This window comes from Cygnus olor, chromosome 3, assembly GCF_009769625.2.
Source record: "Cygnus olor isolate bCygOlo1 chromosome 3, bCygOlo1.pri.v2, whole genome shotgun sequence".
Lineage (NCBI taxonomy): Eukaryota > Metazoa > Chordata > Aves > Anseriformes > Anatidae > Cygnus > Cygnus olor.
This window is the reverse complement of record NC_049171.1, coordinates 118,621,674-118,638,558: the sequence shown is the minus strand read 5'-3', so window position 1 is coordinate 118,638,558 and position 16,885 is coordinate 118,621,674. Positions and strand designations below refer to the sequence as shown.

Below are 16,885 nucleotides of genomic sequence, written 5' to 3'. Positions count from 1 at the left end.
ATTTGAAGGCATGCTCTGAAGTGAGTATTTTGCCTTAGTAAATGGTCTTGGATGGAGTTCACGTGTTTACATTTTATAAGCAGCTGCAAGAAGTTGTGTTGACATCGGTGGAACCGAGCACTAGTTGGATCTGCATGGGAGATGGAGTGAGCCGTGTGCCGGGTGCTGTCCTCACCATTTATCATGTTGCTCTCTCACATCTGTCCGTTTTATCTATGATGATTATCTTAGCTTACAGAATGCCTTCAGTTAACCTGCTCTGTAGGGACAAATCCAGATTCCTAGTAGTGAAATGGATATATTTGACAGGGCTGACACACCCCAAAGTGGTAAGTGTTAGAGACTTCTCATGCACTTCTAAAACATTTTAAAACGATTAATAAGAGTGCTTGACAACTTTGCGAAGATGTGTAACACATACCTTTTAAAAGTTGGTCTTGTAAAACTTGCTTTAAATACTGTACTTCATTCAGTTCTTTCTGTTTAAAATGAGTAAATTGACCTGACTGTAAGTAGAGTGAAGTATGGAACCAGAAAGGTGGCTTCTTAATCACACTTGCTGATAATGTAGAAAGGTGATGTAAGGTTTTAGGTATTTATTTTTAAAATTCAGTTGCAGACAAAGATATGTTTTTTCTCTGTTCCCAGCATGATGGGTTTTCTGATGGGTTGGTTTTCTTGATCCGAATAGTCTTGCTGAGAACACAGCCACATTATTACCAGTGAAAGCAGTTGTTACTTTAAACGTGAGATGACTGGCGTCCTTTGTGCAGAGTATTTCATTGATGTACAACTTGGACTCGAGCCACAAGGAGCTGGAGATGGCAGCTGCTGATTTGGGAGTCTGTTTATTGACTTTAATCAGAGTTTTGCCTGTCCTGCTCTTAATATAATCATTTTTGCAGAGGACTTGGCTCACCAGTGAGTTGTCAAATGTCTCTTCTTTCATATTTGTATAACTTGATGCAGGCATGGGACAGATGTTAGCTGTGAGGTTTACTTCTGGCATTGGTCTGACCTTGGACTCCCTTTGGTTGGTGGTGGAAACTGACAGCTTTGCTGTGAGGAACCAGCCTTAAACTTCAGGAAAATACTTGGTCCTCACAGCTAGGCTGATTGGGGGGTTTGGGGGTTTTGTTGCTGTCAGACACTGTAAACACAGGGAAGAACAGTTAACGTGAACATGGTAAAAGTACTGGCTGTCATCACTTGTTATTGTTGGGAAAGCAATATGTATATCTTGATTACACACTTCTTGTATACCTGTTTGCATGAACCTGCCACTTGATTATAGGTGGGGAGCTGTGCATTGAGGTGTTTGTTTTTTTTGGCATCTGCTGTGAGGAACTTAGGAAAATACAGCTTGGAAATTCTGATGAGAAATGTAAAAGGATGATATTCTTGATTCTTATCCTAAAATTGTGTAGTAAGTAAATTATGTCATGTTGGTGAAACCTAGTTTATTGTAAAGTTTGGAGTGTAGCTACCTAGGAGGCATTTGCACGCCTATGTGGTTGTCTTGCAGGGCAAATTGTACTTGTGCTCTGACACTTGTCTGAGCCACAAGGGTGAAGTGTTTGTGATCCTAATGATGGCTAGCAAAGACTAAAATCTTCTGACTTATAAATATATAAAATGATGTAATCAGAACTTAAGAAACTCAGTAGAGGGCTGGCCGGTCTCCGTTGGTCTTAACTCGACTCCAAATCACATTTGAGAGGGGAAGGTATTCCTCTGCACATCAAACCTCATTCTTGAAAGTACTATGCTGTCTACCTGAAATTGCTATTCCTAATTAGAAAGCATGTATGCTAACAGCCTAGCTACTTCTGTTGGAATGAGGGCTCCCATACATTGTTAACACCTCCTGTTTGCCCTAAATTCTTGTCTTGTTAGCACCTGTGTGACCATGGGGAACCAATGTATTCAGTAACGTATGGTTTTCTCTACCAGAACCTCATGTGTAAACACACACGGGATGGAGTTAGAATCATTGCAGGTTGTGGTCAAACTCTCAAGCTAGATTCATTTCAATGTAATATTACAGTGGCATCAGAAATGGGATGCGTAGCTAAAGTCTGCTTTACAGAATATGGTATATGCATTAGTCATTTCGGCCTCATGAGTATTTCAGGCTGTTATGAGGTACAACAAGAAGTTACAGCAGGTTGGAAGCTCTCTTTTGTCCTTAGGAACAGCTGAAGGAATAAAGGATGAGGTGATAACATTTTCTTTCATAATTTTCTTCATTTTCTATTCTCAAAGGTTTGCTCTTGTCATTTTTCCTTGTATGACAGTTCACTTTTCATTGATAAGATTTATAAAGCTTTAAAAAAGGAAAAAAAAAAAGGTAACTTAGTGCAGTATTTGACACATTCTTCTGAAACGTGTATCCTCAACTTTTGGAGTGACAGAAAATGGTGTCTGAAAGCTAAGTTTGGCTTGATGGTTACTAATAGAAAACATGTATTTCCTTTTTTTAAAGGCCCCACCCACATAAAACATGATAACTGTCTTTTGCTGTGATCACTCGAGTGTTCTGGCTAATGAGCACAGAGGTATTTGGGATAGAAAGACTGCTGAAATTAGAAGAGAAAATACCAGTGGTAACAATGTTTTATAGAGAGCATTTATGCTCTAGAATAATAGATGACAGTCTTTAACTTTGACACAAATACGTGGGGTGTAAGTGCCTCTGTATAAATTAATGTGCTTTCAGCATTTGCAATCTAAGTGGTGTTTTTTATTCCAAGCAATTTATTGTAAACTTTCTATTTTAAGCAGTCCTTTGTTTTACCCTGGGCTTTGACTTTTATGTGAAGGGAAAATATCAGAAGGCTTTCATACATGCTTTTTGCTTCCTGCTGAGGTTATTAATGAAGAGCTGTAAAACTGCTGACTAACACTGTACGTACCACGGGAGGTGTGAGGGCTGGGAGAACAGATGCAGCAGCACCTCTTGAACAAGAGTATTTGTAAGTTAAAGTTGGCTTCAATCTTGAACAATTCCTGCTATAAATGTACTTCTTACGAGGAAAATAAAATAAGAAAACACTTTTATTTTGCTGCGCTGAGTACAAAGAGGGAACTGCAGTATGGCTGAAGTGAGAGAAAACTTGTACTAATGTTACTGAATTAACTGATACCCTCTCAGTGGAAATAGCTCACATCCTGCTGGCCAAACAGTGAAATGATGTCATTCTGCGTAGCTTTACTCGCATTATTTTTCTTACAGTTGAAATGGAAGTAATTTGCCTGTCATGAATACAGTGCACAACACTGCGTGTAACTTGAGCTTTCCCGATGGCACCCACTACTGTACATCTGCCACGTGAGACCTGATACAGCATTGCTTATTCCTGAGAGCAATCGGTTGTGTAAGCCAAGGCTACAGGATGGATTGAATTTTTTGCTTGTCAGTATGAATTTATCTACTGTTTATTTCAGACATTTATTATTTTAATTGTAGAGCTCTGAAACTTTTATGTCAATGAGAGTCTTTCAATTGAATTCCATAGGTTTTGCATCAGACTTGTCAGTCAGTTTTAGTTATCACATGCTGTAAGAGAACTGGGGCATGATATGTGAATGTGTATGTGATTAGAACATGCTGTGTTTATTACCAAACTCACTTTTTTGTGGAGTAATTGGTCAGGTTGAAAATGTGGCTTATAATACCAAAATGATGAACCTCCTAGAAACTCACGTAGGGCTTGTGGGAACAGTTTACACTTACGTATCCTTAACTTCACTGACAAAACCAGTTTGGGTGTAAATATTTTAGTGTGTGGTGAATCATCTTTCCAGCAAAAGTATTGATATGTTAATAAAAAGACTGAAGCCCCTTTGTAAAGAAACTTGTCTTGTTTCAAACAGTTGTATGGATGTTCCAGCACTCCAATTGCTGAAAGGTTTGGGGCATTCAGACCAGGCTGACTGCAGAGGTTTGCTTCTGCTGCTGTCTGTTTGATGCCGTGATGCAGTGGTATCACACGTTATGGTGGAAGCGTAGCAAGGATTCAGCAGAACAGCTGAACACCACCCATTACGGGGCTACAAGTAAACCACAGCCACGTGTGATACGTAGCACTGTCTGCGAAGTCACCACTTAGAGGTTTTATACTTCCATCCTTTTTCTCCTAGATGGCATGTCGTGCTACACGATGCTGGTTTTGCAGTAAGGACTTCATGCTAATTCAGCCTGTCTTTGGAGGCAGTAGCCCTTTCACTACGAGTACCAGAGCAGGCAGGAGGTTCCTACATGGGGTATGCTGTCCTTAAATCACCACCAGCACACCACGTGCCTTTTAGAACAGGGTCTGAGCTAGCCTGCGACGGCTGCGTGTGTGATAAGGTAGGCGTGAACTGACAAGTGTACAGCTGCTGCCAGGGAGCCAGGTACTTGTTCCCTGCTTGTTGTGTCATGCTGTAGTGACAGAGGCCTGGGGGCAGCCCTGCCAGCAGCTCTCCCTTCAGACCTTCGAGCTGTGCCCTTGCTGCAGGCATTAGGCAGTGAAAAGGGGAGGTCAGTGGCTCTGCCGGCTGGCTCTGAGTCTGCTGGAACCTCTCTGACGCCTGAGCAAGGACCTCCAGAGGTGAAAGGCTAACAGTAGATCATGGCCACTACTGACAGTGTCTTGACAAGCACTCTGCAGGCCAGCCCTTGGGCTCATCCCCTGACTCCATTATTGTTACACCTGGGATGTATTGGTTTTTCAGTTTATTCAACGTATGTTTTTAAAATTAACTTATTTCCTGAGTGGTGAGTAGGAGCTTGTTTCAGCATGTACTTAAAAAAATAGAAAAGCTTATTTTTCCTGTTTGGTCAAGATGCAAGACATTTGCCTTTACATCAGCAGGAGAATCATCAAGAGCTTGGAGGGCAGTTAGTGTTGTCTTCTTGCAATAGGTGGGCAGAATTTTTTTATTTTTTTGTGCTGGAATGGAGAGTCCTCACATCAAAGCCTTGTCTGAGTCCTTGCTAGGAGAGAGTACCTTTAATTTGAGGACAGGACCTTACGTGACCTTGTCTTGTGCACAGCTTCCTGAGTTACTGTGATTTGATTTTATTGTAGTAAAGTATATATTAAAATATTACAGTGATTAAATTGCCAGAGACAGAGAATTTGACAATTCTAATGCAGAGTTAGAATATTATAATAATAATTCTTGGTAAGTGTTGCTTATTTAAGTACTTGAGCCTTGTAGGATATACTATGTGCTTTTACTAAAAGATGTCCTGTTATTTTTTTTTCCATTTTATCTATTAATGGAATGGTTTTTGAGATTTTTTTTTTTTAAATTATTAGGAAGTTAATAATAGAGAATTGCTGCAGGTTGTGTAGGGACTGGAGCTGATTGGTTTAATAACTAGGGAAGAGCACAGCAGTCAGTGTAGCATGGGGTTAAAATTTTATACCATCATTCACACGCAAAGTGCATAGACAGTGACAGGTGTTGCAGGACAGTGAGGCATTCCCAATTATAGGGTATTTAATGAGGTATAATAAAGCTTTGTGTACATAAGAAATGTCGCTAGCAACGAAAAATTCATTAGTCTCTGAGCTAGTAAGTCATGTTTTAATTAATAAACTGAAGCATAGCTTGTCTTAGGTCTTATTGTCATACACACTGCTATATAGTTACTGAGAGAACATTGAGAATTATCTTCAAGTAATGATCTTGATATAAATCTTGTCGGTACGTTCTTTTTGAATAGTTAATGAGTGGACTCTATTCAGAGAATGAGCTAGGACTGAAACACTGAGCTTTGCTTCTTAACGCAGAAAGAAGTATGCCTTACACTTAACAGCCACACTGGTGAAAGGTCTACGACTGAATTATGTGATGCTTGTGGTATGATTGGCTTTCCCACAACCTCACACTTGAAGCTGTAGAAGAGACTGCTGTGTAAGTGTTGATGTTCTTGTCTGTCTGAAGATAACTGCGCTATTAAGCCTTAGTAAAGAAAAACTGATAGAGCACTGTGCTGTGGAATTTGGAAGAGTGCTTTAGGAGGATACTCAATTGTAACTAAACTCTTAAGCCACACTGGCAGACTAGCCAAGCTATCGCTGCTATGAAATGATACAGAGCACAACGGCAGTCAGGGTCCTGAGCAGTATCAGGCATTCCTTTGGGTAACACAAAATGAAAGATAACGTGAAAACACAGAAATTGCTGGCATTTGGGAGAAGAGATCTAATTCATCTGATTTAAGGCAAACGTCAGCTTCTAAGTAATAGGAACTGAGAATGAGCTTTACTCTGGCATTTTGTTCCATTGCTGTTAATGGCAAGCTTTTTGGTTTGCCTTGATCTAAAACAGCTAGTCCTGATTCCTGCTGGGGAAAAAAGGAGGCTAAAATGTTGATTGCATCAGTGGTCTGATCCAGTGTAGCAATTTCTAATTTTTGTAAGATGGTTCTTCTGGTTGTTGCTCTTTCATATGAGGATGCATTTTTTTCCCCATACTCTTATTCTCTAGCTGTGGCTTGTGATATTCGTCAAGGACTTAACAGTTTGGTCTTCACCTTTGTTGCAAAACTCAAGTAATGTGAAGGGTTTTAGTAACATTCTTTGATTCCTTTATGCATGTGAATTAAGGATTTTCATTAATGTGGGGAATTCACAATCAAGAAATCTAAAAGCATATTTAAATAAACAAAAAAGAAAAATCCACCCTTTTCTCTTTCCCTGCTTTTGAGTTTTTTTCAAGTTCTCTCGAAATCAGATCGCTTGTTCTGGGATTTTCCAACAGTATCACAACAGAAAGATACCAAAGAAAATGAGGAAAGGGAATGGATAGCCTGGAGGAGGCCTTGGACTAAAAGATACAGATACACTAGTAGTAACAGCAAGTTGGTTCTGAGGAAAGTAATTATACAAGTTTAATGTGGGGGGAGGATATATACTAAAAGCAATCAAGCAAACAAACAACCCTCCCCGCCCATACCATAATGATAGCAGTCTATGCACATTTAATATTTTTGGAAGTCTTTTTTAGTGCTTCAAATTCTGCAAATTACACAGAGAAGAGTCAGGATCATGATTTGAGATCTGTCCTCAAGCATTTGGTGATACACAGCATGAAAATGTTTGCAGATTTATTGATTGTGAATGGGAAAGCTGATATCTTGAGGTAGGTTGTCCTAAGAGATGAACAGTTACATAAAGCCTGTGAAAACCAAGTAGTCTTAGTTCAGCTTGTCAGTTCTGCTGTAAAACTTTGGGCTTATTTGCATTATCTCTGCATCCTTGGTGAGAGGAGGGGACTAGCAGTTTTGCACTTGTATACTTTAGCAAGTTAAATGTTTCTTTGACCTTTTATTTTTTACTTTGCTGTGAATTAGTACAGATAGGTCAGGTTACATAAGGGAAAAATGGTTACAAGATTTATAGTATTGTTTTGAAGAAGTCCGTATCATTATTTAAATGGTTATTTAGACTAATTAAATACAACAGTGTTCAAGCCCTGTCATGAATAACAGATGTGTTACATCCAGGAGATCACAGTGAGCCATGTGGTAAGCAACAGTACTGAACCTTTTTTTGGTACCTTCTCAAGGTTAGCCAAATTATTCCAGGGCTTTATGCCTGTTACATCAAACAGATATCCAAAAATACCTTATTTGATTAGTAGTGAGACATTTCTTTCAAATGTTTGGCCTCAAAGGTCACTGTATTTATTTCACTGCATCTCTTTTATCTTCGTGTGAGTGGTAAAAATTTGCATTGATCAACGCTTCCTGTAGGCTTTTGGAACATGTATTTGTAACTGGGATTTGAAGGGAAAAAAAAAACACATGCTTTTGACAAAGGGTACAGGTCTGATTCATCACTGTGTAGCGTACTTCTATATGAAGTTCAGATAAGCCTGGAGAAAAGCATTGATTGGTGACCCACATCCCCTCTTGGCTGCTGAGTCCAATTTTGTTTTACAGTGGATGAATCCTAATGATGTTAAAAATCCATCTTACGATTTTTGTGGTTAGAAAACATTACTGATGGCATTAAGGTGGGTCTCTAAAAGTACCGTTTGATTGTGAGGAAGAAAAAAATGCTTCACTGAAGGCAGCTGAATGCATCAAGCGTGAGCATATGAAAGATGTGAAGCAGAACCTGAAAATTGGCTCAGATCCGAGTATTTTGCACTTCACTCCTTGTTGGGCACATGACTTGTACTGAGATTAGATCCCCAGAACAAAGCAAGATGCCTAAATACCCGTGTCCCTGCAGTGCCCTGAATGAAGTCCCTTGCCTCTTATTGTAGTTCATCTTGCTTCCTTGAGGCTGTTTTAAAGGTTTTTGTAACTTTAACTTAACTTTGAATTTCAGGCTTTTGCAGTATCATTAAATCCATAAAGAAAACGGATTTAATGCGAATAAAAGCAAAGCATTCCAACAACGGTTTTTTTTCCTAACCAGATCTCCAGCCACCAAGACCAAAGGCTCTGCAGTCTTAACTAAACAGCAGAAGATACCAGAATCAATGTCTCCTCCAGGTACAGGTGCTAAGAACTCTTTGATTTATTCCTTGTTGTTGGAACTTGGCACATGATCTATGTTCCAATCAATAATGCTAAATCCTACATGTTGACTGCTTGCTACCATAGCACATGAATATTTTGGAATGTCGGGAGGACAAAAAGCATCCTGAGCGTATTTAAAATTAATCCTAATTTCAGCAGTCAGGCATTGCTATTTGCATATTTTACCTCCTTTATAGAAATAATAAAATTGAAAGATTGCTTGTCTCATAGAGTGTACTGAAAAGTTGAACTCAAGCTGATAAAAATGAATTGCTGGATTGCCTGCCAGCATGGAACTGACTGATCAGGCTATTTCGGAAGCATGGCTCTGAGTTTTATCTTCTCAAGCAACTCCATCATCCTGGTTTTGATAAGAATGAGTTGGATATTTCTAACTCTTTGTATTGATCACACTACTGCAGTTATATGCAGTTGTAGACTCATGGAGTACCGAAAAGATACTTAGGGAAGTCTAAACAGAGGTGTAGCTCAAAAGGACTTGCCTTACCCTCTTTCCTTATTACTCTACAGCCACCCAAATTAAACAGTTCATTGTACTTAAAAGACAAGTCAATGCTTATCAACTGCCACCTGGGAATGTGTACAGTAGACACTGAAGCTAGGAGTCAGTTTCCTGGGCAACATATTCTATTCAAGCTCTGTTGCCTGGTGGTGCTTTTTATTTTAATACTTTTTTTTTTTTTTACCTCTAACAAAATCAAGAGATGGTTCTGATATCCGTTTGAAAAATCAATATTTGAAGGATTAATGAAGGATGTTTGAAAGAGAAACAGCTTTTTTTTCTTTGAGGGCAAAATATCTGTTAAATTTATCAATGTGAAAAGTTCTGTACTCGTAGTGTAGCAAATCTTGGTTCTGTCTGTTCTGCATTTGACTGAGGTGCACTTAGCAGATGTATTTTCTTTCAGTAAACTGATGTTAGGTGTCAATCCTACATGTAATAATCTAGTGTGAGGTTTGGGGTATTTTTTGTCTTTGTTACTAGAGAAACAAGGTGTTGACCAGGTGCAGTCAGGTGACACTTGCTCTCAATTTTATCATTTTTAATCGAGTGCTTTTAATAGCCCCAAAGTTTTGTTAAAATTTAATTAATTTGTTCTTGTAGTGCAGCCCAGAATTGCATCATGATGCAGAGGAAGCAGTAGGCTATTGAAACTCAGAGGAAAAAGCCTGGAATGGGAGATGAAAGTGATTAGTAGATTGTTGCTGTCTGGAGCGAGAAGAATTCGGATAATGTTCGTGTTCAGTCTGTTAGGAAATGCTGTTTCCCAGGGAACCAGGAGCATCTTCATTCCAAACACTTGAGTCTTATAGTGCCTGTGTCCTTACCAGCAGTGCAGTATCCAGGTACCTCGGGGGGTGAGCAGGGGGGTGAGCGGTTGTGTGAGCCAGATGAAGTGTAAACCAGCTAGCTGCTTGACTCGTCTTGCTAGCATGGCTGTTGATACAGGGGTTTCTAAGTACTAAATCTGTGTCCTGTTCTGTTTGGTGAAATGCACTGGGAAGGGTTCTGGAGAGACACTTCCTTTACTGCTCCAGGAATCTGACTGGGAATTTGGGGAGTACAAACCTGAGAACACTCAATTTTTTCCACACCCAGAGATGCTTGTTGCATATAAGCAAACGTAAGTTTCTCTATTTTAATGGTGTAAATTAGAAGTAGTTCTTTGACTTACAGGTTGCATGACCATTCTCTCCTGATGTAGACACTGTCCCTTTTAGCAACCCAGATGTGTTTGTAGCTCAGGGCTCAGTCCAGGTGCAGGTCTGCTGAGGGACCCCAGGATTCAGCTGGCATGGGGCTGTGCTGCCCAGTGGTCTGTGCGGCATCACGCTGCCAGGCGGGGAGTGCCTGGGGTAATGGGCTTGCAGAGAGTAGGTGCTTGTTGCCCTGGTCCCGCAGGAGCAGACGAGCATTTGTCCTTCTGTGTACCTGTCCTCTGCTCCCTGATGAGCTCCTGGCAGCTGCTTCTGGGTTGTGCCCAAAGCTGAACGGATTCTGGTCTGTGTCGTCCTGCGCTTCCCCCTGCTCCCAAGTGACTCTCTGCTGACTGGGCTTCCATTCTGCACAAGGAGTTTTTCTGATCTACAACTGCTGGACAGACAGATGTCAGTCTGGGACAACCTGGTGGAGAGCAATTGGATCAAATGAGCAAAGCGCAGGCTTTGTGAGAGCCACGTGCCAGCTCCTCCTGGAAATCAGCGGAAGGGGGACCCAGAAGATTGCTTGTAAGGCACAGGACACATCAAAGTCAGCTACTGACGGTCAAGGAGCAGCAGGCCTTGGTGTGAAATTGTGGAATTCTGATATTTAAACTTTCTAATGGTTCTCTTAAAATAATATTGATTATCTTTATTCTTCACATGAGAATAATTATTAGATCATGTGATCATGTGCAAAAGTGATTTTTTTTAAATGTTGGCTTTTTTGCATGTGTAAAGTTAGAAGAATGCATACTATTTGTGGTTCTTCATTTAAGCAGCTCATTCTTTTGGGTTTTCCTTTTTTTTTTTTTTTTTTACTACCTCAGTTCTGCAGTTTAGAGGCTGGGCATGATCAGAGTTTTAAAAGCAAATACCTTCTTGGTAGGGAAGAGTTTAATTTGGGGCTAGAGTAAGGTGATGGAAACAAGATGTTGGGAAGTGGCAGAAGACAGCTGACGTCTCTCACTGGAGGAATCATGATGTTGAAGTGAAGTCGTGCTTGAAATGAGAGGAAGGGCTGGAGGTGGCATTTGAGGACGTAGTCGCGTGGGTTTGGCTGGCTGGAGGGGCCCTGCCTGATGACAACCCTCCTGCAGCGGTGGCAGTCAGACTCAGTTTCTGGTCCTCACAAAGGGAACTGATACAGGCATGATGGTCTCATGGAGCTGAGACCTCGATATCTGCAAACAGCTGTGGACGTGCTGTTAACCTGAGTAAGCTCTTACACCTGTTGGAAGTGCCTGGATGTTATTTACAACTTACCAGTAGTTCTCAAAACAATTTACCGAGGAAGCAAATACTGTGGTCTTCACCTTGTGCATGAACGAACAATGGGCTGAACAAATGACAAGACAGGATCAATCAGCCACCAGCTAAACCTTAAATCCAGATTTCCTGCATTTTAGCTACTGGTTATTTCCATTGCATCATACCAGTTTTCTAACAGCTTCTTTCTCAGTCTGTTTTGAGTGCGGCATAAGAACTGGGGCTGAGGTTACTCATGTACCTAGAAAACACCTTAGCGAACAATTAGCTTGATACAAACACTTTCAATGTGTTTCCTTTCAAAATCAAGTCTTAAGGCAACCTGTTTCCTTCCTTCCTGAATTTCATGAATTATGCTAACCAGGCCAGTGGGGATCAAAGCTATTTTTAATTTTTTGTGTGTGTGCAGTAGGCAACCTCTATGATGTTAATGTATCTCTTGCATTTACAGGGTGTCTGAAATCTCTCCTTCAACATAGTGACTTGCAATAAATCCAAACTGAGGAAAAAATGGAGTGCTGTGATAGCTGTACTAAGGAAATTTTTCTGCCTTTTTTGGCACGTTTTTAATGTTGCAAGATGGGTGTGTAGCTGTAGTCGTCTTCATTTAGGAAATAAAGATGCTGATATGAATCTGAGGTGTTACCAGCTGGGGATTTTAGTCAACTAGTCAGGTACAATCAAAAGGAATATTCATCTTTCGTCAAAATAAAATTGAAAAAAAAAGCTCTTTCACTTTAAAAAAAAAAAAAAAAAAGGGGGGGTGAGAGGAGGGAATATTGTGGCAAGATGTTCCTTTTTACCCTTAGTGTCAATCCATAGTGTGTCAGGGAACGTGCCAGGGAACAGGGGAAGTGCTAGTGAGATACAGATCTCCCTGACAGGCCTCAGAGTATGAACATCTGCGTGACTTGGCAGAAGTGGGAGATAGGATCCTGGTGAACTAGTGCATTTTTGAGACTTCTGGCTGAATGCCCTTTTCTTCCAGTGGACTCACTTCTAGCAGGTAGATGGTTGCTGCTGCTATCCTTCAAGTCCTGCAGCTTGAAATGTTTACCCGAAGTCACATGTAGGAGTGGCTGGGTTTGAGGCAGGCTGGGTGATGTTCTCGCTGTCTGCCAAAAGATGGAGGCTTCCAGCACAAAGTAACTGTAGCGTGGTCACTTCTAGAAATTGTGAATGGCACCGATTGGAATTCAGTGCAGGATTTTGAAGCTTTGTCGTAATGCCCACTCGGCGGGGAACCAGGCTCTGACATTGCAAACTGACAGCCTGAACGTTTCCATCCTGTGATAAGGGACAACAGCGCTACGGTAATGGCTCTTGCCATGAGAGTGGGAAGTTCCTGCAGTTACAGCAGCTTCCTGCCATCCCAGTATTGAGTTTTTAATGGCATTTCTTATGCTGAGCTGTGGACTGAGTGCAATTTGATGGTTGAAACTTGTCCAGAGATTAAAGGAACACTGGCACTGTTACTATTTTAATCTTACTTGTAAACTAGAGCAAACGTCAGGTTGTGTGTCCTAGGCGTGATTTAGCAACCTTCTAGTCTTTTAATTATCTCCTTCTTAATTAGATTGGTCTGATTATATGGTACTTGAAATAAGTGCATGTTCTTAAGTTCTTGGGGCAGTAGCTTGTGGGGAAAAACTTTATTGCTTTTCATTTAACAGGTGTTTTGTCTTTAATGCTGAAATATGGGAACATATGGTGCTTTTTCTGATGTAGCACTTGTCTAAGTATCTTTGCTTTAAAAAATTTTTTTTGCAGAGCTGTATAATTTTCTCCTGTAAAGCCATTCCTAATGTATTTATAAAAAACAAACAAAAAAACAACCAATTATTAAAAAAAGGCATGGGATTATCACATTTTTGTCATTTTAAATTTTACTGGATGATGGTCCGGAAATTAAACTGTGAACCCCTGAATAAAAAAAAACAACAACTAGTTAAAAATGTAAGGAGTGTACTAAAAAAACAAACAGTGATAATTGTATGAAAAATAAAATAGTTTCTCAAAACAACTCCCAGATATTTTGAAAGGGTCAGCACATCAAGGTGTAGTCCCTATCATTTTACTTTTAGGCTGAACTCGTGAGATATCACTGACAGTCAGTAAACACAGAATCCTCTAACACTGTGTCCAGACTATTCATGTGGTAACTGGTGCATCTTGTGTTTTGCCTTCAGTTCGGTGAATATGCTTTCCAAGTGGTGGCGTTTCTTGTGCCTGAGCCAGATGAAGCTTGAGTCGTGAGCGTGCATTAAAAAATACAAACTAGCAACACCTTTGTCTATATACCAAGAAGAAAACTGAAAATGTCTCTAAGGTTGAAGATCATGACATAGTTGAAAAAGTTAGAGGAACAGAAGAACCAGGGAATTTTGTACGTGGAATTTTGCTAGGCTGCTATCTAGCATGAGAGAAAAGGAGCAGGAGGCTAGAGCCTGTTGAACTTCTTCCTAAAAATTGGGCAGAGATATTTCTTGCATGGAATTACACAGTTCTAAAGCTACTTCTTACATAGTGGTGGGAGAGGAGGGATGCTGATTTGTGTGGTCCCCGTGAAGGAAAGTAAGTTCAGGATGTGGCTACATGATGAGCATCACCCGTGTTACCTGCGACTCCTGGGAATGCTCCAGGGTTGGACTGGTGCCAGGCTGACCATGGGGGGCCTTGTGCTGCCCTGCTGCTTTCCAGCAGCGAGGTTATCCAGGAGCTGACAGCTTGAGCGCACAGAGATGGGGCTGAGCAGACTTTGGAAGACAAACTGCCACAAAATCTCCTAGCATGCCTCCTAGCAGTATGGGCAGGCTGTATGAAGCCAACATGTGAAGCTCCAGTTGGCGCCTGGAATAAATGACTCCTTGCTTGTTTTAGGAGCCAGGGAAGCACGTCAGGTTCCCTCTGTGCTGCACTGTAAACGCTGAACCAAACTCTGATGATCTGTAAACCTTAGAAAACACAATGGAGGGTGAAGCATCTTCAGTCTCCAGGAAAGGAGAGAGCAAGCAGCTCTCTTGGCTGTGCCTGGGGAGCATGGGGGCAGAGAGCTCTGTTCCCCAGAGGGGTTACACATGGAGCAGCAAGTGCACAATTGCTGGAAGCGGAAAGGAAAGAGAAGGACGAACTGAGCGGGATCTCCTTCCCCTCGCTCCTGAAAGCAGGCACTGGGTTCAGAAGCTGATTGCCGTCTCTAGGGAAATGCCACTCGTGTTAAGGTAGTCTTGTAGTCGCTCAGAAGAGGATTTGTGTTTGTTTTATTTTGTGTTGTGAAAAAGAAACTAGGCAGATTCAGGGTTCTGCTAAAGAGCACAGAGATTGCAAAGTGAAGGATTTAAGGAAGGAAAATGTCATAATCCAGTTACCCAAAGTTGGCTCATGCTGCTGTGGATTTTGATGAATTTGTGCCGTTTTTAACAGCGTCCCTGCTTTCAGAAAATGGAGATTCGGGGAAGCAGGATTAGATTATAGGGGCAACCAGCGCTCCAGTATTTCCAAACTTGAAATTGTAAGAAGTGTTGTAGGTAATGGCTACTTACCTGTCACTGTTTGTGGGTGATAAATGAAACAAAGGGTTTTCTTACAGACTGTGCAGGTTTTTTATGTCAGTTGCAGATATCAAAGTGATATCCCACCTCCCTTCTTCTGCTGTCAGATGAAAAATAGATGTATTATAGCATCTAACAGCCGTGATGTAGCTGCCATCGTGGTAGCACTGACCCTGGCTGGCTCTCAGTGGGCGCTCAGGACTTTTACTTCCATGGCATCTCAGAGATGTCTGGGGCTTTTGGTGTCTTGAGAACTTGATGGTGCCTACCACAGGTCTGCTGTAATGACTGAGACTGAAGAAGTGTGACTGCACCTATTTTAGCAGTCCTAGCAGCTGGTACTGTAGAAATGTGAGTTTCTTTTTATACACCATCTATTCCGCTAGCAAAGCTCTCTGTAATTCCCCTGCATGTTGGAAGGCAGAAGTCATTATTAATTTTGTAAACAATGGCTGTCATGACATCTGTGAAAAGTCTGTGTTAGCTGAAGGACTCTGCTACTGGATTTGAGCTTTCTTATTTAAAAAAGGAGACAGCAAAATATGTTTTCTACCCACTTTTAACTAAATTAATCTTAATTTCTGAAAGCCACTACTAGGAGTCCTTTGATTATTGCTGCCGAAAAAGCAATTACAGTAGAGCAAGTAATTGACTAACATTGATAGAGAAACTAGCACTGTAAAGTATTTTATCTGTTATACGGGGCAGACAGTCTCTTGCCTCCTTCTACACACACAATTTAGACTATCTGCAGGTAAGAATGGAGGTAATCCAATTATTTGGATTCTCAGGTTTGCTGTTTAAGTTCCTCTCTTTATAATTCGTTGCTACAACAATATGTACTCTTAAAAGTTTGTCAGCTCTTTCCCTTTGAAGTGCAAAATTCTCTCTGCCTGCTTTAATCTGGCTGCATTTTACTGAAGATTCAGCCACGAAATTGGACAGATTCAGCAATATGGCAGAGAGATTGAGTCCAGCAGTATGTAAGGGTCTAATAAAGATTTCCAGTGGAAGATCCAGATGGCTTTCACTGTGTTGTTCTTTCACCATGGTAGAGCTGCTTAAAAGCTTAGTGATGTGCGTGTCAGCGTAATCAGAATGATCCATCAGGCCAGGAACAATGCATATTAGTCTGAAGTAAAATGTAGCTTAGTAGATGTGTTTGGCTGCAGCCTTTTTAACATACTGCATCTGCTGCTTCCATGTGCAGAGCCTTCTATCTTTGGCCCTGCATTATGGTCCTTTCTGACCGGCTGTAACCTGATGTGCTGAAGTGGTGCTATTGACCTGCAAAAGCTTTCCTGTGTCTTCCTCCTTGCCAGTACAAAAGCAGCTTTTGCTGACTTGAGGGTTTGGTCTTTTAAAGGGCGAAGTATTCTTCATTAAACCTGGCACTGCAAGAAATCATGTGCTTCAGGGAGCTGAAGCACACCTAAAGTTCAGACCATGTTGATAAGTAAACTTTAATTAAATCTGGGCTTAGAAACTATGCTTTGGGCATTTCAAAAGCTTATGTAGGTCAAACCATAGATAACGTTGACCAGAATCCTCAAAAAGAGGAAAGGTCTGGCCTCGTGTTTTCTTCCTGCAGCACAACGCAGCGAGGGAGGGTGGCAGTGCCCTTGGAGGCACCGCTTCATGCTTTCTGTGCCACGTTATTTTGGTGCCTGTAGTATGTTGGGTGAAGCCTAGGAAGAAATAGGATGAACTTCTTTTGCATGCTGGAAAAGGATTAGTGTGTGTGTCTTCTGTCTCTCCAACACAGTTTGTCAGAGAAACTTGGGATCCTATCGAGACACGGTGTGACTTTGTT

General features: G+C 41.0%; 1 protein-coding gene across 11 annotated transcripts in view; it reads left to right on the top strand.

Moving 5' to 3' along the window:
- Positions 1 to 16,885, top strand: part of CCDC85A (coiled-coil domain containing 85A) — a 175,694-nt gene that overhangs the window by 101,774 nt on the left and 57,035 nt on the right. Inside the window, exons 3-4 of one of the 11 annotated variants that reach the window (XM_040553377.1) lie at positions 8,427 to 8,509; positions 9,657 to 13,323. The exons of 7 other annotated variants lie outside the window; for them this stretch is intronic. In XM_040553377.1, the coding sequence (XP_040409311.1) occupies positions 8,427 to 8,464 (38 nt within the window). In that variant the 3' untranslated portion in view covers positions 8,465 to 8,509; positions 9,657 to 13,323. Of the gene's footprint in view, positions 1 to 8,426; positions 9,600 to 9,656; positions 13,324 to 16,885 lie in introns of those variants that run through there. 3 more of the 11 variants (XM_040553374.1, XM_040553378.1, XM_040553375.1) reach the window with 3 other exon arrangements.